Source organism: Ovis aries, chromosome 16 (assembly GCF_016772045.2).
Source record: "Ovis aries strain OAR_USU_Benz2616 breed Rambouillet chromosome 16, ARS-UI_Ramb_v3.0, whole genome shotgun sequence".
Classification (NCBI taxonomy): domain Eukaryota; kingdom Metazoa; phylum Chordata; class Mammalia; order Artiodactyla; family Bovidae; genus Ovis; species Ovis aries.
In genome coordinates, this window is record NC_056069.1 from 14164726 (window position 1) to 14188409 (window position 23684).

Here is a 23684-nt window from a genome sequence, read left to right on the forward strand (position 1 = left end):
ATGCTACTGTCTGAGTTTTCACAAATAGTTGCTTAATACCACTGTGTATTTGTAGATCTACTCTCTAAGAAAAAAATGATAGGTAACAAATCAAACTCTAGATAGAGGTGTACTAAATGTTAAGGAATACAGTCACATACTATTTATCAGTACTGTTCATAAAATGAACTTTGTGAAGTCAGCCTGGTTTTTATTGAAAGATTAGTCACTATATACCTATACATTGTTATTTTCAAAGTTTTAAGAAGAGAATTTTTCTGATCCTCCTTAGGTTCCTTCTTTGATTATCAAGTAGCTTTGGTATTATCCTTCTAAACATTTAGGTTTCCAATTCGGTACTTAGTCTCGTGAATGTTTATTTACACTATGAAGGACAACAATGGTCTGATTAGTTATGTAATTTTGTAGTATATGTCCTTTGGCAAGCATTCTGCAATATAGATCTGTCCATTCAGAATGTTTTTCAATTAACTTAATTTTTTTTTTCTAGGTTAAAAAATAGCCATACTTTTAGTGACTATTCAGCCTAATACTCTGCTTATGAAAATTTCCATCATTATTATTTTCATTTTGGATTGAGAAAATGAATCCAAATATAGAAGAAAGTACCAGATGTTGGGAAAAAATACCTGCTAAATAGTGGAACACCTAATAACTAATCTGCAAGAAGTTATAAAGAAATAAAATTGTTATGCTTCGATTTTGGTATGGTATTGACTCTCTAGAACATAGGTAGCCCTCTAAAAAATCATCCAGTTTTCTAAATTATGGAAATTTTGTGGAAGACGTTTACCTGGATTTTGAGCCTCGTCATGGCTTCATCGGAATTTCATAGTGACTACAGGCTTTCATACAGTTCTCAAGGTAGGATTCCTGCTTTCGAAACTGACAAAAAAATATTGCTATTAATCTTACAAGGAAAGATTCTGAATGTTTAGTTGAACGAACATTTTCTTTCATATGTATAATGGTAGGAGCAGAGACCTAGTGTGTCAATTCAGTGCTAGTTTCATAAATGTTAATGACTATAATAGACTTTTAACTTGTCCTACTAGTATTTAACATCTAGTACATTTTAGAGTTGACTGGTCTTCCTCAGAAGACCCTGGCCTCTTCTTCTGATTCTTAACTTTACTAATATACTCATTGTCAGGGTTTACAGTAAAGATCATGCTCAAAAGGAATCCAGAGGTTATTGCTATAGAAGAATAAGAAACCAGACAAATTCTGATGTAAGATCCTTGTGGACCCTTAATATAAAGATGTGTTTCCAAACTTAAGAATTCTGATCTAAGGACTAGAAGCTAGATAAAAGAATTAGAAGTTTGACTTGTCAAGTTCTAATCCACGTGTGAAAGTTGCTCAGTCATGTCTGACTCTTTGCGACCCCATGAACTGTACAGTCCACGGAATTCTCTAGGCCAGGATACTGGAGTGGGTAGCCTTTCCCTTCTCCAGGGGATCTTCCCAACCCAGGGATCAAAGCCAGGTCTCCCACATTGCAGGTGGATTCTTTACCAACTAAAACACAAGGGAAGCCCATAATTTTTGAACTTTTTATCATAGAAAAGATGTTACCAGAGGTCCTAGGAATGAAGATCATTTTGTTTTCCACAGACCAGTCCAATTCTTAAAGAGTTATTGAAAGCATACCTTTTTGAATTCTGCTCCCATGAATGTATAGTAACAGATCTTTTTTTGTTGTTCTGATAAGCCAGATTTTCAGGACCATTATGGATTGATGTATATATCTAAGAAGTCCATATGTACAAAATGTGGCTCTCAAATCAACAAAGCCATAGCATTTAATATAAACTGTTGTTTATAATTAAAATAAGTATTATTTTAATTTTTTTTCCATTTGGTCATGGTTTCATGGGAGTTTATATTTATAGGTAAACTTCATATTTAGACAATGAAACAGTGTAGACATTTGGTTCTGCCTTAGTGATAAACTTAGCTAAAGGAAGATATGGTTAAGAAGGTAAATTGGTAATATTTAATGCATCTAAGTGATGAAAATATATTTAATAGTCTTCTGAATTTTTTATCGATCTGATAATTTTTAAACAACTGTACTGTAATATACATACCATATAATCACCCATTTTAAATATACAATTCATTGGTTTACAGTTACTCACAGAGTTGTACAACCATCATCACAATCAAATATAGAAAATTTTATCAACCCCAAAAGAAACTGAACTCATTAATGGTCACTCCCCACTTCCCTCCAAACCACCTTATCCCCAGTCCTAGGCAACCTCTGGTCTATTTTTGTCCATAGAGTTTTGCCTATTCTGTGTGACTGGTTCTTTTCATTTAGCATAGTGTTTTTATAGTATTAGATAAGGAACTTTGATTATGAAGGCTGTTATGAAGATTCATTCATGTCATAACATGTTTCAGTATTCCTTTTTATTGTACAATAATTTGTTGCATGAATATATCACATATTATTCATCCATTCATTCATTTATCAATTGATGGACATTTGGGTTATTTACCCCTTTTAGTTATTATGAATAATGCTGCTATGAACATTTTTGTGCAAGTTTTTGTGTGGATTTATGTTTTCATTTCTCTTGTAAAAATACCTGAGATTGAAATTGCTGGGTCAGATGGTAGTTCTATGTTTAACTTTTTGAGGAACTGCTAGGCTGTTTTCCAAAGTGGTTGCTGTAATTTTACATTGTAACTGATAATTAAAAAAAAAAAAAGTTCAACAAGGCTGTAGAGATTCTGTGTAAACTCTTTTGGGTAACTTTCACAACATTTTATCTGAATGAAATTCTGTTGTTTTACATATGTGTATTTTTACCAATATTCTTATGTGCTATAAAATTTAGCTCTTAGAATTCATGTTTTCAAAATTAAATTTTAAAAAAGCCTTTCAAAAAACTTTAAAATTCTTTTTAAAGGAATGGAATATTTGGAACTTAATTCATCTTGAGATTTTAAACTTTTGCTCTTTCATTTTTACTTAATATAACATGTTTTCCCATACTTTGTATATAATAATGCATAGTTTTAAGGAATATAGTTGCTTATACTGCTACTTCTTTGATCTGTTAAATTTTCTTTTCTTCCATGTGTTTTTTCTGGATTTTCTGCCTTGTGATTACAAAAGAGGAATTCCTGACTTATCTAGAACACTACCAGCTAACTATTCCAATAAGAGTTGATCAAAATGGAGCTTTTCTCAGCTTTACTGTGAAAAATGATAAACACTCCAGGAGAAGACGGAGTATGGACCCTATCGATCCACAGCAGGCAGTATCTAAGTTATTTTTTAAACTTTCAGCCTATGGCAAGCACTTTCACCTAAACTTGACTCTCAACACAGATTTTGTGTCCAAACATTTTACAGTAGAATATTGGGGAAAAGATGGACCCCAGTGGAAGCATGATTTTTTAGACAACTGTCATTACACAGGATACTTGCAAGATCAACGTAGTACAACTAAAGTGGCTTTAAGCAATTGTGTTGGGTTGGTAAGTAGATGTTATAATTTTAAATTTCTGATGGGGAAATAAATTCACAATATAAATGTCTTTTCTCAGGTTAATAATATACACACATATATTTATATGGTTTATCTAGGGAAGGAAACATTCTAAAATTTTTGTTATTTCTATTGCCTTTGCTTTTGATAATCTTTTTCATAATGTTTGCATTGAACTTTCAAAGTAGGAACAATTTTTAAAACCCTGTATTATTAGTAGAGGAGTGAATGAAACCTCTCCTTTCCTTTTAGAGTTAAATTTTTCTGATCAAATACTGTATGCTTAATGCATAGACAAAACTCAGTCTTTGATGAGGAACTTAGGGGTATTGTGTGTATGTATGTGTTTGTATTATGCAGGAAACCATGACACTGATTACCTCTTAAAGTTCTTTCGTGTCTTTCTCTGGTAATCAACATAGCTTAAAATTACTCATGACCTGTTTAGGTTTGTAAGTCCTTGAAGCAAAATCTTATATATCAATCAATGTCTCTTTAGAAAATATTTTTTTTCCTACATTTATCTGATAATTGATAATAAATCTTATTTTACCCTGAAACTGGATTTCAAGAGTATAGGTTCTATGCTGGGCATTTGAGTCCATTCTAGTCTAATGGTAAATACACAGTTCAAGGCTGCACATAGTAATGGTTGTAGAACAAAGCACATTCTTCATTTCTACTTCCTGTATTTCACATTTCATCTACTGCTTTTCATGCCAGTGTAGATGTTCTATTAAAGCTTTATTGGTTTAAAAGAGTACAGACATTTTGATGCTCAACTCACATTTTCAGAAACTGTTTTTCTTCCTTACTCTATCACATCCATATCTTCAATCTTATTTCACTATAAAAAAGTATATGGAGTTGAGTTTAGATAGATTCTAAATTTCAAAGAAGTATTAAGAACCATGTAGTTGAGAAAAATTTTTGCCATGGGTATATATAAGAATTTGCTTAAATGTCAATTTTCTGTAATGTTAATAAGTCAAAATGATTACTTAGATTTTAATATTTGGGTTAATTCCTATAATATAGACATATTGAATATATTCATCACTAGTTTCTTTGTCTCTAAGCAGTTTTAAACTTTATATACAAAAGAGATTCCTCTTTTTGAATAAATTATCCAAAACAACTATTTTTAAACTTATGACATTTGCTGTTAAGTATGATAGAAAAATACTGTTCCTAGTCATTAACCAAGCTCTTTAAATTTGGCATTAATTATGCCATTGATAATTTTAACATGCTGGTCAAATGAACAGATCTGAGATTTAGAAAAAAAGCTAATTCCATTGTGAAGCTGAGGGAAGAGGAGTGATTAGAGATATGAAGATGAGTTAGATCTTATAGGAGATAATGAAAGTCTATACCGACTATGGCACTGGGAATGGAGCAGATGGATAAATTTGAACCTCAGTTTGGTGAGAAAATTTATAGGATTTGTGTCTTATTGACTTTTCTTCCCTAGCATATAGTAAGTAGTGGATATTTAATGATATTTAAAAAATCATTGAACTGGATGTGAAATGGAGGAGAGAAAGTAATTGATGATGATTGAGATTTCACTTTTGGACGAGGCTGTATATGAATTTTACTAACAGAGAAAAGTCATGGTAGTGGAATGCTGGAGTTTAAAGGAAGATGAAGATAGTGATTTTGATATAGTGAATGTGAAGAATCTGAAGAAATAAAGGTTAAAGATTCTAGTTGGCTTTTGGAAAATATAGCTTTGAAATCTAGAAAAGAATTTTATTCTGGAAACAGATAATTTGAGAATTGCTGATATAAGTGGCTACTGATGGAATGGTGAAAGACGTTGATAAGGCAAAGGTGAGAAGAAGATTATAAATGGAATCTGTACTTAAGGGAATAGCAGAGTGTTGTGCAGGAAGGTGGACCCCTTCCAGGGCCCGAAACTGGGCTCTTGTCTAATGCTTGGAAATGAATTGTCCAAGGAGACACATGGGCTGACAAAGCAAGAGATTTTATTGGGAAAGGGCACCTGGGTGGAGAGCAGTAGGGTAAGGAAACCCAGGAGAACTGTAGGGTAAGGAAATCCAGGAGAACTGCTCTGCCGTGTGGCTCGCAGTCTTGGGTTTTATGGTGATGGGATTAGTTTCCTGGTGGTCTTTGGCCAATCATTCTAATTCAGAGTCTTTCCTGGTGGCACATGCATCGCTCAGCCAAGATGGATGCTAGTGAGAGGGATTCTTGGAAGTGGACGGACACGCAGTGTCTCCTTTAGACCTTTCCCGAACTCTTCCGGTTGGTGACGGCTTATTAGTTCCCTATTCCTTATCAGGATCTCCTGTCATAAAACAACTCATGCAAATGGTTACTATGGTGCCTGGCCAGGGTGGGTGGTTTCAATCAATGTGCTTCCCCTAACAGTGTCACTCATCTATTTTTCATCCTCATTGAAACTTCTGTGTCTCTTGTTCTCTTTTTTTTCCTATTCATTAGCACCTGTTTTAGGCTTCCCTTGTGGCTCAGCTGGTAAATAATCCACCTGCAGTACAGGAGACCTGGGTTTGACCCCTAGGTTCCAAAGATCCCCTGGAGAAGGGAAAGGATACCCACTCCAGTATTCTGCCCTGGAGAATTCCATGGACTGTAGGGGTCTTAAATAGTTGGACCTAACTGAGCAACTTTCACTTTCACTTTTAGCACCTGTTTTACTTTTAGCTTCCTGTTGAAACTGTATGGTGTTGATTCATTTTGATTTCTTGATTCAGGGGTGGTCTACCAGGTTTATAACTGAAGTTTCCATTTCACTTTGGCAACTAATAAGGAATTTGTGAGCAGATCCTATGTAAATATCCTTCCTCATCATACTTTTATTTGCCAGTTTTAGTAATCCTCACATTTATTCTTATTTTATGTCATGTTATTTTTTAAAATGTGTCCAACTCTGTGACCCCGTAGACTGTAGCCTGCAGGCTTCCTCTGTCCATGGAATTCTCCAGGCAAAAATCCTGAAGTGGGTAGCCATTTTCTTCTCTAGAGGATCTTCCCAACCTAGAGATTGAACTTGAGTCTCCTGCATTGCAGGTGGATTCTTTACCGTCTGACACAGCAGGGAAGCCCTATATCATATTACATTTTTAATCAAATGGAATATATAAATAAGTTTTTCTAAAATCCCATTTTTCTAAGGTCCCTTTTAACCAATTTTGTTTTTAATTGTTCTATATAAAATAGTTTTCAATGTAGAGATCATTGGTGCCTTCTAATCATATTTCCTTACCCATAATTTCAATTTTACAATGCTTATACCACTCATCCATTTCCTTAGCCCTTGTATCTATTGCTTGGAATATATTCCATTCTACTTTGGAGTCATTTTTCTTGGAATATATGGTTTAATCAATTTCTTGAGCTAGTAATAGCTCAAGATCTTGGGGTTTCTTTATTCCTAGGTTAATTCTGCATTTTCTTTTTGTTTACAGAATTTGCATACTTGTTTTGTTGGAGAACATTGTTAAGTAATTACCTCAGAAAAGGTACCTGAGAAGTAAAATTTCTGAGTCTTTGCCTGTTTCAAAGTGACTTTATGTTGCCCTCTTGTTTGGTTAATAATTTAGCTAGATATAGAAGTCTAGGTTCAAAAATAATTTTCCTTTAGGACCATGGATATTGGAATTGGAAAAGGGAAATATGGGGTATCAAACTTATCTCTATGGCTTTATATCTTAGGAAAAGATTTAAAGGTCTAAGCATTGATTTATTTTGGTGGCAGATAAGTCTGCTTCTTATTCTTTTCTTTAAAAATTTTTCTTTCTTCAAAATGGTATGCTTTTCTTCTTATCCTTTTTGTTTCAGAAATTATATAATAATGTATAAGCTGTGGGTCTTCTGTCCTTACACTGACTTTGTATTTGATGAGTACTTTCAATTTGAAGACTGTCCTTCAACTGAGAGATATATAAAAAAAAATTTCTTAGTAACTTTCTCTCCTTGTACCCCACCATCCCATTCTGTAATTGGATCTCCTTTTTTCTTTTCACCCCATTTTTTTTCATTTTTGTTCTAAGATCTATGAAATTTTCCCACTTTTGCTTTCTTTTTCTTCATTGATTTAAAAATTATAGCAGTCATATTTCTTATTTTCAACAGATCTTTTCCAGATCTGTTTGTTTCTTCGTATTTTGTTCAACTTCATGAAAAATGATTTTATCTCTCTAAGATACTAAATACTATACACATAGTTCAGTTCAGTTCAGTTGCTCAGTTGTGTCCAACTCTCTGCGAGCCCATGAATTGCAGCACTCCAGGCCTCCCTGTCCATCACTAACTCCTGGAGTTCACCCAAACTCATGTGCATCGAGTCAGTGATGCCATCCAGCCATCTCATCCTCTGTTCTCCCCTTCTCCTCCTGCCCCTAGTCCCGCCCAGCATCAGGGTCTTTTCCAATCAGTCAACTCTTTGCATGAGGTGGCCAAAGTATTGGAGTTTCAGCCTCAGCATCAGTCCTTCCAGTGAACATCCAGGACTGATCTTCTTTAGGATGGACTGGTTGGATCTCCTTGCAGTCCAAGGGACTCCTAAGAGTCTTCTCCAGCACCACAGTTCAAAAGCATCAATTCTTCAGTGCTCAGCTTTCTTCACAGTCCAACTCTCACATCCATACATGACCACTGGAAAAACCATAGCCTTGATTAGACGGACCTTTGTTGGCAAAGTATATCTCTGCTTTTGAATATACTATCTAGGTTGGTCATAACTTTCCTTCCAAGGAGTAAGCATCCTTTAATTTAATGGCTGTAATAACCATGTGTGGTGATTTATTTTCTGGAGCCCCCAAAAATAAAGTCTGACACTGTTTCCACTGTTTCCCCATCTATTTCCCATGAAGTGATGGGACCAGATGCCATGATCCTTGTTTTCTGAATGTTGAGCTTTAAGGCAACTTTTTCACTCTCCTCTTTCATTTTCATCAAGAGGCTTTTAGTTCTTCTTCACTTTCTGCCATAGGGGTGGTGTCCTCTGCATATCTGAGGTTACTGATATTTCTCCCGGCAATCTTGATTCCAGCTTGTGCTTCCTCCAGCCCAGCATATCTCATGATGTACTCTGCATATAAGATAAATAAGCAGGGTGACAATATACAGCCTTGACGTACTCCTTTTCCTATTTGGAACCAGTCTGTTGTTCCATGTACAGTTCTAACTGTGCTTCCTGACCTGCGTATAGGTTTCTCAAGAGGCAGGTCAGGTGGTCTGGTATGCCCATCTCTTTCAGAATTTTCCACAGTTTATTGTGATCCACACAGTCAAAGGCTTTGGCATAGTCAATAAAGCAGAAATAGATGTTTTTCTGAAACTCTCTCGCTTTTTTGATGATCCAGCGGATGTTGGCAATTTGATCTCTGGTTCCTCTGCCTTTTCTAAAACCAGCTTGAACATCTGGAAGTTCACGGTTCATGTATTGCTGAAGCCTGGCTTGGAGAATTTTGAGCATTGCTTTGCTAGCATGTGAGATGAGTGCAGTTGTGCCGTAGTTTGAGCATTCTTTGACATTGCCTTTCTTTGGAGTTGGAATGAAAACTGACCTTTTCCAGTCCTGTGGCCTCTGCTGAGTTTTTCAAATTTGCTGGCATATTGAGTGCAGCACTTTCACAGCATCATCTTTCAGGATTTGAAATAGCTCAACTGGAATTCCATCATCTCCACTAGTTTTGTTCATAATGATGCTTTCTAAGGCCCACTTGACTTCATATTCCAGGATGTCTGACTCTAGGTGAGTGATCACACCATTGTGGTTATCTTTGTCGTGAATATCTTTTTTGTACAGTTCTTCTGTGTATTCTTGCCACCTCTTCTTAATATCTTCTGCTTCTTTTAGGTCCATACCATTTCTTTATTGAGCCCAACTTTGCATGAAATGTTCCCTTGGAATCTCTAATTTTCTTGAAGAGGTCTCTAGTCTTTTCCATTCTGTTGTTTTCCTCTGTTTCTTTGCATTGTTCACTAAGGAAGGCTTTCTTATCTCTCCGTGCTATTCTTTGGAACTCTGCATTCAAATGGGAATATCTTTCCTTTTCTCCTTTGCTTTTCCCTTCTCTTCTTTTCACAGCTATTTATAAGGCCTCCTCAGACAGCCATTTTGCTTTTTTTGCATTTTTTTTTCCCATGGGGATGGTCTTGATCCCCGTCTCCTGTACAGTGTCACGAACCTCTGTCCATAGTTCATCAGGCACTCTATCTATCAGATCTAGTCCCTTAAATCTATTTCTCACTTCCACTGTATAATCATAAGGGATTTGATTTAGGTCATACCTGAATGGTCTAGTGGTTTTCCCTGCTTTCTTCAAATTCAGTCTAAATTTGACAATAAGGAGTTCATGATCTAAGTCACAGTCAGCTCTTGGTTTTGTTTTTGTTGTCTGTATAGAGCTTCTCCATCTTTGGCTGCAAAGAATATAATCAGTCTGATTTTGGTGTTGACCATCTGGTGATGTCCATGTGTAGAGTCTTCTCTTGTGTTGTTGGAAGAGGGTGTTTGCTATGACCAGTGCATTTTCTTGGCAAAACTCTATTAGTCTTTGCCCTGCTTCATTCCATATTCCAAGGCCAAATTTGCCTATTACTCCAGGTGTTTCTTGACTTCCTATTTATGCATTCCAGTCCCCAGTAATGAAAATGACATCTTTTTTGGGTGTTAGTTCTAAGAAGTCTTCTAGGTCTTCATAGAACCGTTCAACTTCAGCTTCTTCAGCGTTACTGGTTGGGGCGTAGGCTTGGATCACCCTGATATTGAATGGTTTGCCTTGGAAACGAACAGAGATCATTCTGTTGTTTTTGAGATTGCATCCAAGTACTGCATTTCGGACTCTTTTGTTGACCATGATGGCTACTCCATTTCTTCTAAGGGATTCTTGCCTACATAGTTAGAAAAGACCAACAACCCCGTTAGATTTTCTGTTCATTTAGTTATGTTCACAATTGCCTCTCTACATTTTTCATTATTAATTCATCCATTCATCAAATGATTATAAGTACTTATCAAGTACGCGGCACTGTTCCAGGTGATAGGAGTACAACAATGAGCAAAACAAGAATCCATGTAATCCTATAGCTTGCATTCTACTGGAGGAGATGCACAATTAAGTAAATAAGAATCATAATATGTTGGGTAGTGATAAGTTCTAAGGTAGAAAAAATATTTACTAAAGACCTTAAAAGGAATAAGAAAAGGGATGATGACATCTGAAGGATAAGATTTCCAGGTGGAAATCTTCGAATACAAAGGTCTGATTTGAGAGTGTTTGAGGAATACCAAGAAGATTGCCATGGCTAAAGCTAAGTGAGAGAGAGCAAGAGTAATGGAAGGTGAAGTTAGAAAGAGAACTCGGGGCAGATGTTAGGCTTTAGAGAACACAGTAAGGAAAGAATCAGTGATGATTCTAAGCTTGGGGCCTGAGCAACTAGAATATATTAATAGCAGCCATCAATGAGATAAGAAAGATGTAGGTATTAATTGAGATGGAAAAACTGTAGTAGTAGTAGGTTGGGGGGTTTTATATAACATAATTTCACATACTGAACTTGAGATACTATCTAGGATACTAGATATGCAAGCCTGGAGTTCAGGAGAGAGATGTGAGTTGTGAACTTAATTTTGGGAATCATCTATCTATGTATATGTCTGTATCTGTATCTGTCTCTCTATATATGGCATTTAAGCCAGGAGGTAATATGAATTTGCTTTGAGAGAATATATATAGAATAAATTAGAGGTCTAAGGACTGAGCCTTTTGAGTGCTCCAAGAGGTTAGGGAGATCAAAAAGATGTGGAGGGGACATCTAAGAACAGTGGAGCAAGAAGGCTGAAGAAAAACCAGGCAAATATCCTGGAAGCTAATAGAAGGAAGTATTTAAAGGGAAAAATGCTGCTGAGTCAAAATAAGAGTAAACTAAAGACCAAAAATTGAATTTATCAATGGCTTCTCTCCTAGACCTCCAGAGGGATTCAGGGTACATACACAAATACAAATATTAAGAGCCAATGATATAAAAAAATACTGAAGTCAACAATTATTCAGGAATGGTATTGTAGTGAGTGACAATGATTCAGAAACTAACGTCTTTGAGGAGTGATGAAACTGACTTTGGGTCAGTAGTTGGCAACTACTGCTTGCAGAGGGAAAAGGTGATGGTATGGGATTTGAAGGGTATGGAATTTTTTTTTTTTCTTTGAGAACAGGGCGATAATTGCTTAGAAATATCATTGAGTACAAGAAATCTTAACCCTCCCTCCATGTCTAATAGGAGGCATGTAGGAGAGAAAGTAGCCACCATTCCAGAAGATTACAGGGAAGGAAAAATGTTATTCAGGGAGATTCAGGTTTTTGTTTGAACCTGATGAAATGAACATTCACAGATGAGGCGGAGGGTATATATCAATTATATGTAATTGACCTTGAGATTGAGAGGATATAGTTGCAGTGTTTTAAATGGTGAAGGGGGAAATAGAAGGTGAGATCACAAAATGTAATGTACCTAACCATATGGGCAATGGAATCCAGGGAATGAGTCTTGGGGTTGTTGGAGGGACTGGCATGTCAGGGAATGGAGGACTCCATCATCTGACCTCCAGCACATAATCCTTTCCCCTTACCCTCCCTTTATCTACAGAGCTCCTTCTCAAATACTGTGTGCATGCTTCTGTCCTGTTGTCTCTGCATTTGCCATTCCCACTGTCTGGCTCTTTCCTAAGATATCTGGCATACTCCTTCACTTTATTCAGGTTTCTGTTCAAATACCACCTTACAGAGGATGTTCCTGACCATCCTAAATAGTTTGTATAATTCTCTCTGTCCTCTGATTACTTTCTGTCCTCTTACTGCTTTATTTCTCTTCTTGACATATCTTGCTACCTGATTCTTCATTTATTTATACAATGAATGAACAACTTTTTTTTCTAGTTCTTTCCTAAAGCATATAAGCTTCATGAAAGGGTCAAAATTCTTTTTTCATTTTTGTACTCCTACCACCTAGAATAGTATCTGTCATGTGATAGGCTCTCAAAGCATACTTTTTAAATAAATAGATGAAGTTAGAAGCAACCCTCAGAGACTAGGGGAATTATAATATAGTGACTAAGAGTTCAGCTTCCAAACATAGTTGAATGAATTTGTTATTGAACTTTGCTCAATATAATTTTCTTATCTGCCAAATAGTAGTACCTACTTTATAGAGATATTAAGATTAAATGGGATAATGTGTATAGACATTTTACAGACTACCTAACACATCAGATCTCTGGATTTTCTTCCGACACCTTTACCTTCTTGAAATTAGAGATTTTATTTACCAGGTTTCTGACTGTTTTTCTCCAGCAGCCTGACTTTCTTGTTTTTGACATCTGCCCACAGTCCAGCATCTACCATAGACCCTGCTTCCTCCACTTCATGCTTATCAAAATGTCTTATATAAGCCTTCCCTTCTGCATGCACCTTCTTTTCTTCAGGAGACTTGCTTAGTTTGTTATTGCTTTGTTAATCTTCTTGGTAAAGTAATTCATAATCAGAGATTAGGGTTTGTTAGTGGCCTATTCTATTATTCCTGTCAGTTGTTATTATTTACTCGCAAAGTTGTGTCTGACTCTTTTGCAACCCCATGGACTATAGAGGGCCAATCTCCTTTATTCATGAGATTTCCCAGGTAAGAATACTGGAGTTGGTTGCCATTTCCTTATTCATGAGTTCTTCCCAACCCAAGGATCAAGCCCACATCTCTTACATTGGTTCAGATCAGTTCAGTCATTCAGTCGTGTCCAACTCTTTGAGACCCCATGAATTGCAGCACGCCAGGCCTCTCTGTCGATTACCATCTCCCAGAGTTCACTCAGAATCACGTCCATCTCATGATGCCATCCAGCCATCTCATCCTCTGTCGTCCCCTTCTTCTCCTGCCCCCAATCCCTCCCAGCATCAGAGTCTTTTCCAGTGAGTCAACTCTTGGCATGAGGTGGCCAAAGTACTGGAGCTTCAGCTTCAGCATCATTCCTTCCAAAGAAATCCCAGGGCTGATCTCCTTCAGAATAGACTGGTTGGATCTCCTTGCAGTCCAAGGGACTCTCAAGAGTCTTCTCCAACACCACAGTTCAAAAGTATCAATTCTTCAGCGCTCAGCCTTCTTCACAGTCCAACTCTCACATCCATACATGACCACAGGAAAAACCATACCTTGACTAGACGGACCTTAGTCGGCAAAGTAATGTCTCTGCTTTTGAATATACTATCTAGATTGGTCATAACTTTCCTTCCAAGGAGTAAGCGTCTTTTAATTTCATGGCTGCAGTCACCATCTGCAGTGATTTTGGAGCCCCCAAAAATAAAGTCTGACACTGTTTCCACTGTTTCCCCATCTATTTCCCATGAAGTGACGGGACTGGATGCTATGATCTTCATTTTCTGAATGTTGAGCTTTAAGCCAACTTTTTCACTCTCCTCTTTCACTTTCATCAAGAGGCTTTTTAGCTCCTCTTCACTTTCTGCCATAGGGTGGTGTCATCTGCATATCTGAGGTTATTGATATTTCTCCCGGCAATCTTGATTCCAGCTTGTGTTTCTTCCAGTCCAGCGTTTCTCATGATGTACTCTTCATATAAGATAAATAAGCAGGGTGACAATATACAGCCTTGACGTACTCCTTTTCCTATCTGGAACCACTCTGTTGTTCCATGTCCAGTTCTAACTGTTGCTTCCTGACCTGCATACAGAGTTCTCAAGAGGCAGGTCAGGTGGTCTGTATTCCCATCTCTCTCAGAATTTTCCACAATTTATTGTGATCCACACAGTCAAAGGCTTTGGCATAGTCAATAAAGCAGAAAGAGATGTTTTTTGGAACTCTCTCGCTTTTTTGATGATCCAGCGGATGTTGGCAATTTGATCTCTGGTTCCTCTGCCTTTTCTAAAACCAGATTGAATATCAGGGAGTTCACAGTTCACATATTGCTGAAGCCTGGCTTGGAGAATTTTGAGCATTACTTTACTAGCATGTGAGATGAGTGCAACTGTGCCGTAGTTTGAGCATTCTTTGACATTGCCTTTCTTTGGGATTGGAATGAAAACTGACCTTTTCCAGTCCTGTGGCCACTGCTGAGTTTTCCAAATTTGCTGGCATATTGAGTGCAGCACTTTCACAGCATCATCTTTCCGGATTTGAAACAGCTCAACTGGAATTCCATCACCTCCACTAGCTTTGTTCGTAGTGATGCTTTCTAAGGCCCACTTGACTTCTCATTCCAAGATGTCTGGCTCTAGATTAGTGATCACATCATCATGATTATCTGGATCGTGAAGATCTTTTTTGTACAGTTCTTCCGTGTATTCTTGCCACCTCTTCTTAATATCTTCTGCTTCTGTTAGGTCCATACGATTTTTGTCCTTTATTGAGCCTATCTTTGCATGAAATGTTCCCTTGGTATCTCTAATTTTCTTAAGGAGACCTCTAGTCTTTCCCATTCTGTTGTTTTCCTCTATATCTTTGCACTGATCGCTGGAGAATGCTTTCTTATCTCTTCTTGTTATTCTTTGGAACTCTGCATTCAGATGCTTATATCTTTCCTTTTCTCCTTTGCTTTTCGCCTCTCTCCTTTTTACAGCTATTTGTAAGGTAGGCAGATTTTTTTTACCACTGAGCCACCAGGGAAGTATTCCTTTCAGTATTTCTATTTAATTTAGAGACTAATATCCTTAGGTAAGGCCAACAATAGTGAAAATAATGTGAAGTGACTAGGCCGCTTTTTTGTGTTTTTTGCAGTCTTTTTTTATTGTTGTTCAGTCACAAGTTGTGTCTGATTCTTGGTGACCCCGGTGGTTTGCAGCACACCAGGCTCCCCTGTCCTTCACTATTTCTTGAAGTTTGCTCAAATTCCTATCCATTGAGTCAGTGATGCTATCTAACCATCTCATTCTCTGCTACCTGCTTCTCCTTCTGCCCTCAATCTTTCCCAGCATCAGGGTGTTTTCCAATGAGTAGGTTCTTCATATCAGGTGGCCAAAGTATTAGAGCTTTAGCTTCAGCATCAGTCCTTCCAGTGAATATTCACGGTTGATTTCCTTTAGGATTGACTCGTTTTATCTCCTTACAGTCCAAAGGACTCTCAGGAGTTTTCTCAAGCGCTGTCTGAAAGCATCAGGTCTTTGGCACTAAACCTTATTTATGGTCCAACTCTCACATCCGTACATGACCACTGGAAAAACCATAGCTTTGACTGTATGGACCTTTGTCAGCAAAGTGATGTCTCTGTTTTTAATGTGCTGTCTAAGTTTGTCATAGCTTTCCTTCCAAGGAACATGTGCCTTTTAATTTCATGACTGCAGTCACTGTCCACAGTGATTTTGGAGCCCAAGAAAATAAAATCTGTCACTGTTTCCACTATTCTGCTTCTATTTGCCATGAAGTGATGTGACAGGATGCCATGATGTTAGTTTTATTTATTTATTTATTTATTTATTTATTTATTTATTTATTTTTTATTTTAAAAACTTTAATTCTTACATGTATTCCCAAACATGAACCCCCTCCCACCTCCCTCCCCATAACATCTTTCTGGGTCATCCCCATGCACCAGCCCCAAGCATGCTGCATCCTGCGTCAGACATAGACTGGCGATTCAATTCACATGATTGTATACATGTTAGAATGTCATTCTCCCAAATCATCCCACCCTCTCCCTCTCCCTCTGAGTCCAAAAGTCCGTTATACACATCTGTGTCTCTTTCCCTGTCTTGCATACAGAGTCGTCATTGCCATCTTCCTAAATTCCATATATATGTGTTAGTATACTGTATTGGTGTTTTTCTTTCTGGCTTACTTCACTCTGTATAATCGGCTCCAGTTTCATCCATCTCATCAGAACTGATTCAAATGAATTCTTTTTAACCGCTGAGTAATACTCCATTGTGTATATGTACCACAGCTTTCTTATCCATTCATCTGCTGATGGACATCTAGGTTGTTTCCATGTCCTGGCTATTATAAACAGTGCTGCGATGAACATTGGGGTACATGTGTCTCTTTCATTTCTGGTTTCCTCGGTGTGTATGCCCAGCAGTGGGATTGCTGGGTCATAAGGTAGTTCTATTTGCAATTTTTTAAGGAATCTCCACACTGTTCTCCATAGTGGCTGTACTAGTTTGCATTCCCACCAACAGTGTAGGAGGGTTCCCTTTTCTCCACACCCTCTCCAGCATTTATTGCTTGCAGATTTTTGGATCGCAGCCATTCTGACTGGTGTGATGTTAGTTTTTTGAATGTTGAGTTTTAAGTCAGCTTTTTCACTTGCCTCTCCTTGTTCACCCTCATTGAGAGGCTCTTTAGTTCATCTTCACTCTCTGCCATTAGTGTGGTATCATCTGCATATCTGATGTTGTTGATATTTTTCCTGGCAATCTTGATTCCAGCTTGTGAGTCTGGCATGCTGTATTCTGTGTAGAAGTTAAATAAGCAGGGTGACAATATACAACCTTGATGTACTCATTTCCCAATTTGGAACCAGTCCATTGTTCCATGTCTGGTTCTAACTGTTGATTCTTGACCTGCATACAGGTTTCTCAGAAGACAGGTAAGATAGTCTGGTATTCCTATCTCTTTAAGAATTTCCACAGTTTGTTGTGATCCACACAGTTAAAAACTTCAGTGTAGTCAATAAAGCAGAAGTAGATGTTTTTCTGAAATTCCCTTGTGTTCTCAATGATCTAACAAATGTTGCCAATTTAATCTTTGGTTTCTCTGTCTTTTCTAAACCCAGTTTGTACATCTCGAAGTTCTTAGTTCACATGCTCGTGAAGCCTAGCTTGAAGGATTTTGAGCATAACTTTGCTAGCATGTAAAATGAGTGTAGTTGTATGATAGTTTGAACATTCTTTGTCATTGCCCTTCTTTGGGACTGGAATCAAAACTAACCATTTCCAGTCTTGTGGCCACTGAGTTTTCCAGATTTGCTGGCATATTGAGTGAAACATTTTAACAGCATCATCTTTTAGGATTTGAAATAGCTCATCTGGAATCCCATCACCTTACTAGCTTTGTTTGTAGTAATGCTTCTTAAGGCCCTTTTAACTTCACATTCCAGGTTGTCTGGCTGTAGGTGACCACACCATCATGATTATCTGGGTCATTAAGACCTTTTTTTGTTTAGTTATCCTGTGTATTCTTGCCATCTCTTCTTAGCCTGTTCCTTACCATTTCTGTCCTTTATCATGCCCATCCTTGTATGAAATGCTCCCTTGTTGTCTCCAGGTTTTTTGAAGAGATCTCTAGTCTTTCTCATTCTGTTTTCCCCTGTTTCTTTGCATTGTTCATTTAAGAAGGCTTCTTATCTCTCCTTACTATTCTCTGAAACTCTGCATTCAGTTGGGTATATCATTCCCTTTCTCACTTGCTCTTTGCTTCTCTTCTTTAACTCATTTCTTTTAGCTCATTTCATGTAGGTGACAGCCAACTTCATCTATTAATTAGAGTAGCTCTGATTATGTCTTATTTTTCTCTTCAAGCATGTGGTACTTAGCATGAATTTCCCTAAACAGAATCATAGAGGTTTAGATTCAAAGGGATCTTAGAGATTATTGCACCAGAGGTTTTCAGCTTTTTTCTTTTTAAAGCAGCAAAATTCTTTTCTCAAATGAAATATTATGTGGAAACTTAATATATAGATTAATAAAAGTACAGCTGATTCCTAAGCCTAGCAATCCAAGCCGTGTAGGTCTCCCTTTGTTGTCTGTGGCAGTCTCCTGAAGGCACTTCCATAGAACCCTTAGGGTTCCCTAGAGTGCTGTTTTAAAAGCACTAATTTACAGCAACCCTTTCATTTTTCCAGCTGAGGAAATACACTCAGAGTTTGTGTTTTATCCAATGTTACAGGGTAAATTGGTTGGGTTAAGAACAGTCCTTACATATGCCATTCTTAGGAAAACACTGTTAGACAAAGCTGGAAGTTCTTATTTCTGATGCAGATAGCTTACTATCTCATTTCTTTTAATCAGCTTTTTTTTTTTTTCCTATATATACAACATATGGAATACTTTCTTTGCCTGTAACTGATACAAGAAACCCGTCTCCAGAGATTAAGAGATGGGGATTGGAGAGATAAGAAGTGGCCCAATCTCTGTTTAAGAGAGCAAATAGTATGCTTGGGAAAAGACAACATGGAGTTGAAAAGTTAAAAATTGATTCAATACTTGAGATGTAGCAATGCAATGTTGAATTAATTAAACATAAATGATACCAATAGTAAGCTCTCTTGTAGTTCAGAAGAGTGTGACGCTACTCCAGTTGGGCTCAAAGATGTTTTAAAGAGGAATGATGACTGAGCTAAGTAGAACTTGGCTAAGTAAACAGACATAAGGCAATATAATATTGCAAATAAGAGCAGAGCTTTGTGTGACTGCCAGCTCCTTCACTTACCTCTGTCTAATATTGGACAGGTTCTTAACCTCTGAACCTAGTACTTCAGAGATGTATGGAGATGTATGGCATGTATATGAATTAAGGACATATATATTGGTGTAACATAGAGCTTTAAATGTGAGAAGTGTATCACAATACAAGTTTATTTCTCCCGTATATGTGTCTAGACTGGACAGCTTTCCATGAGGTCACTTAGGGACCCAAGTTCTTTTTCGGCTTCCACTTTTCCTAGGTTTTCTCTGAGAGAGTGGAGAATTCCAGTGGAGACACTCTTAGGGGCTTGGCCTGAAAGTCGTATATGCTCTGCCTATTTTCTGTTGGTCACAATTTGACTATAAAGTTGTACCTAGTTAAGTTGTGTGCACAATTTGGAAAGTAAATAAGTCTTAGTGAACATACAAACCTGGAGAAGGAAATGGCAACTCACTCCACTATTCTTGCCTGGAAAATCCCATGGACAGAGGAGCCTGGCAGGCTGCAGTCCATGGGGTTGCAAAGAGTCAGACACGACTGAGTGACTGAGCATGTACCACACGAACATACAGAGATCTCTACTACCTAACATTGTTATTGGGAAAACTGGAGGGAATAATTTATGTTTTATGCTTAGTACAAGGTAAAGCATGTAAAGGTATATAAGCATCCTTTTTAAAGAATAGCAAAATTCATGTGTTTTAGCCTCCTTTTTGGAGAGGTATCACCTTATTTTTGACTCTTGGCAATAGTAGTAATTAATATTTAAAATGATTCTTCTTGTTAAATTCTTTGCTTCTTTTTCTTTTAGCATGGTGTTATTGCTACAGAAGATGAAGAATATTTTATTGAACCATTAAAGAATACCACAGAGGATTCCAAACATTTTAGTTATGAAAATGGCCATCCTCATGTCATTTACAAAAAGTCTACCCTTCAGCAAAGGCATCTATATGATCACTCTCATTGTGGGGTCTCGGGTGAGTGTGTAGCTTTTAGAAAGTATAGTCTTGTATTGCCACTTCCTTCTGGCATATATGGTAAGATTAACAATAAAAAATAAATAGGAATTTGAGTAATTAGAATGATAATATCCAGAGTCTACTTAAAAGATGTCACCTGTCAATAATTTGAAGTCAATTTTGGAAGCTCTTGAAGAAGTCTGTAAAATACAAGTCTGTGTGAAAGTTGTTTTTTTTTTTTCTCTGAAAGTGTTAGTTGCTCAGTAATGTCCATCTCTTTGCAACCCCATGGACTGTAGCCCATCAGGCTTCTCTGTCCATGGAATTCTCCAGGTAAGAGAACTGGATTGAGTAGCCATTCCCTTCTTCAGGGGATCTTCCTGACTCTGGGATTGAAGCCTGGGTCTCCTGCATTGCAGGCGGATTCTTAACCGTCTGAGCCACTAGGGAAACCTGTTTCTTTGAAGGTTAAGCCTTATTTTATCCAGATAATAGTTAACAGCTTTCATGCACAGGTATTCTATAGTACTCTGCTGTTTGGTTTGCCTGATATAAGAATCTAAACACTTGAATAAAGCTTGAAGAGACTTAAAGTTCGTATTCAAAGGTAGTGTTAGTTCAGGTACTGTGGAGATACATACAAACCTAGACTTCAGTGGTCAAAGAAGGCTTCGTGGAGGAAATGAATTTTAAGCTGAGGGAGTAATGGGTAGAGTGTTCTATATAAAAGGAATAACATTTACAAAGGTTCTGAACCAAAAGAGAAGATATCACATTCCTGAAACTGGCAGTTGATGTAACTCGATATTAGAATATGGATTGGAGAGAAAGAGTGAGATTCATAGTGGTTTGGGGTGAGTGGTTGTGAGAGGTGAAACTGTAAGAAGTGGCCCAGTCACAAAGGGCTTATAAACTTTGTTGAAGAGTTTGTTTATCTTAAGTGTAGTGCTATCCCACAGAAAGGGTCAGTGAAAATCAGATGATTAGATTTGGGTTTTAAAAAGCTTACTCTGGCAGCCTTATGGAGACTGAATTGGGCAGAAGAGAGGTAAGGGGTTAGGAGGCAATTTAGTCTAAAGATTAGGAACTTAGAGAAATAGAGGATATAGTATAATATAGTAGAAAGAACATGGGCTGGGGCATATTTGTGGACAAATTACCCAACTTTCTGAGTATTCCTCTCAGCAAACATTAGTTACTCAGTCCAGTGGCAGCAGCCATCATTATTGGGATGACCTTTGAGATACTATATTAAAAAAAAGAGTAGGTTTATTCCATGTAGTTCTGGTAGCTAGAAGTAGGAGCAGAGTGTTTCAGAGACAACTTTCAGCTTAATACAAAGAAGAATTCACAAACCAGTAAATTTAGTAAAATATGGAATGTGTTCAACAGATAGATTTGTAAAAGTGGAGTAGTTTACCTTGTGAGTTAGTGAATGTATCACCCTCTGTTTCTTCTCTGTATCCTTCATAGGCTCTTTTTCTTCTGTTTCAAGTACAAGTTTTCTTTGGAGTTCTTTCCTCAGCTCACTGTTCTCATTCTCCATGCTCTCTTCCTGAGTGATTTTTGAGGCTTTTAATTGTGGGAGATTCTTATTGGTTAAGGATAATTGGCCCTAAAAAAGATCACTTAAAGTGAATCTACCTGAGAGATGAAATACAGCATCATAGTAAATAATGAAAAAAAAGTTTTATTTGTCTTTGGATTGAATAATGAGACTAAACAGTATCATTTATTTATCTTATAGTTAACAAAATTTAGGCTATAAGTGACAACCTTATATAAATTCTTTAAAGAGCAGGATTCAAATATTTAGCTGTTTATTGTGATATAGTTTTCCCACCATTTTTTCTTAACATGACATTCTCCAAGTCATGATTGTAAAGATAACCTTTGCAAATGCATTTAAAGATTTCATATTCTGAAAAGTATCTCTTAACTATTTGAAATTCAAATTATCAACTTTTGCAGTGCCTATTTTGTTACTAATTGGTATTTACCAGGAAGATTCTTATTTTTCAATGGTTTAGACATGAATCAGGCAATTCTGTTTTTATCACTGTCGTAAAATTCTGTCCTCTTGGAAGAAGATTTTTATATTCTACAATCTCTTTCCCTAGATTATGGAAATTGTTTCCTAAATGGTCTTTGCTTTTAATGCATCCTTTCATTAGCCATTTCTGCTACCTCTAACACTGGTCCATTTAGTTTGAACTCTCATTATCTCTTGCTTAGACCATTGTAATGAGTTTCTATCTAGTCTTCCTATCTCCAGGTTTGTCCATTTCTGTCTTTCGTCAGGTTTGTCTCCTAATTCTGGCTTACACACCTTCCCACTGGCATCCCAATAGTGGGAATATAGTAGTACTAGTAGTTCCCTAAATTCCATGGATATGTCACTAGATATTATTGGGGAAAAAGCATTTTATATTTAATAAGTGTGAGAAATGTCTGGTTAAGAACTACTGATTTTAATTTTGATACTAGTTCAACGGTATAGTTCAGTATAGTAAAGTGAGATGTGCATTTACAGGTTTACACTGCCTGTTATCAGGAACTCAAGTTTATATTAAAATATATAAAAACTGTTGACAGTGGGAATATTTATTTCAAATTAAAATATGAACTTTCTCATTCTAGTTAGATTTACTGTTGATTAAAAAACTTTTTATGGAGCTCAAAGTGAGTCTCTTGTGTCTGGCCCCGCTCCCTGCACTTCGTCACCATGCCTCACCAAATTTAGAAATCAAGGACTTTCTGCTCACAGCCAGGTGAAGGGACACCAGATCTGTCAAGATGAAGAAAAATAAGGATAATGCAAAGTTTAAAGTTCGTTGCAGCAGATACCTTTATACCTTCATCTTCGCAGACAAAGAGAAAGCAAAGAAGCAGTCCTTGCCCCTAGGTTTGACAGTGAAGGAGCTAAAATGAACTACACACATTAATTTGAACTGTATTAAATTTTTAAAAATTAAAAAGGAAACTTTTTATGAAAGAAATGTCTGTTCTTTGTAGAAATTTTAGAAAATACAGGATGAAAAGAAAAAAGAAGTTGCTCTTATACCACTACCCAGAGATAACTGAGTGTTCTTATAGTCTATTCATACAGATATGTCTTTATACCTGCATTATCTACTTATATATAATATGAAATAAATATTCATTTGGCATGCATGCACAAGACTATTCTCAGTGCTGGGATGCAGCGACAAATAAAGCAGAAAAAGTTCATACTTTCTGGAATCTTATATTCTAGTGAGGAGAGTGTTACTCAGTTGTGTCCGACTCTTTGCCACTCCGTGGACTGTAGCCCACCAGGCTCTTTGTCCATGTAATTCTCTAAGCAGGAATACTGGAGTGGGTTGCCATTTCCTTCTCCAGAGGATCTTCTCTACCCAGGATTCAAAGCTAGGTCTCCTGTATTGCAGGCAGACTCTTTACCATCTGAGCCACCAGGGAAGTCCAGTGAGGAGAGACAGTTACTAAACAAGCATTTAAATAAACAAATAACTACATGGCCAACTATCAAGAAGTAGTGAGTAATGAAAAATAAAGCAGATCAATGAGATAATTTTGGATGGCTATATATATTAAAAATGTTTTAATATTGATCCAAAACTCAAAATTCTATTTTAGATGACGAAGAGATCTATGTATTTGGCTTTGGGGGTAAAGTTCATTGTACAATATATGTTTGTGGAAGAATGTTTTCTTTAACATTCTATACTCAATCCAGGATTAAACTGAGCAAGCCACATGTAATGAGTATCATTTGAAAAACTACTTATCTCTGTTTTGAAACAAAACAAGTCAG

The 23684-nt window shown here is 37.0% G+C and overlaps 2 protein-coding genes across 2 annotated transcripts in view; both read left to right on the top strand.

Annotated features, from left to right (window-relative positions):
* Positions 1–864, top strand: part of CENPK (centromere protein K) — a 56949-nt gene extending 56085 nt beyond the window's left edge. The window contains exon 10 of the mRNA XM_060400396.1: positions 491–864. Within this exon, the coding sequence (XP_060256379.1) occupies positions 491–502 (12 nt within the window). The 3' untranslated portion in view covers positions 503–864. The remainder of the gene's footprint in view (positions 1–490) is intronic.
* The window catches only part of ADAMTS6 (ADAM metallopeptidase with thrombospondin type 1 motif 6), a 289952-nt gene that overhangs the window by 7000 nt on the left and 259268 nt on the right, over positions 1–23684 (top strand). Inside the window, exons 3-5 of the mRNA XM_012096844.4 lie at positions 491–864; positions 3134–3498; positions 19720–19888. Coding sequence (XP_011952234.1) covers positions 768–864; positions 3134–3498; positions 19720–19888 — 631 coding nt within the window. The 5' untranslated portion in view covers positions 491–767. The remainder of the gene's footprint in view (positions 1–490; positions 865–3133; positions 3499–19719; positions 19889–23684) is intronic.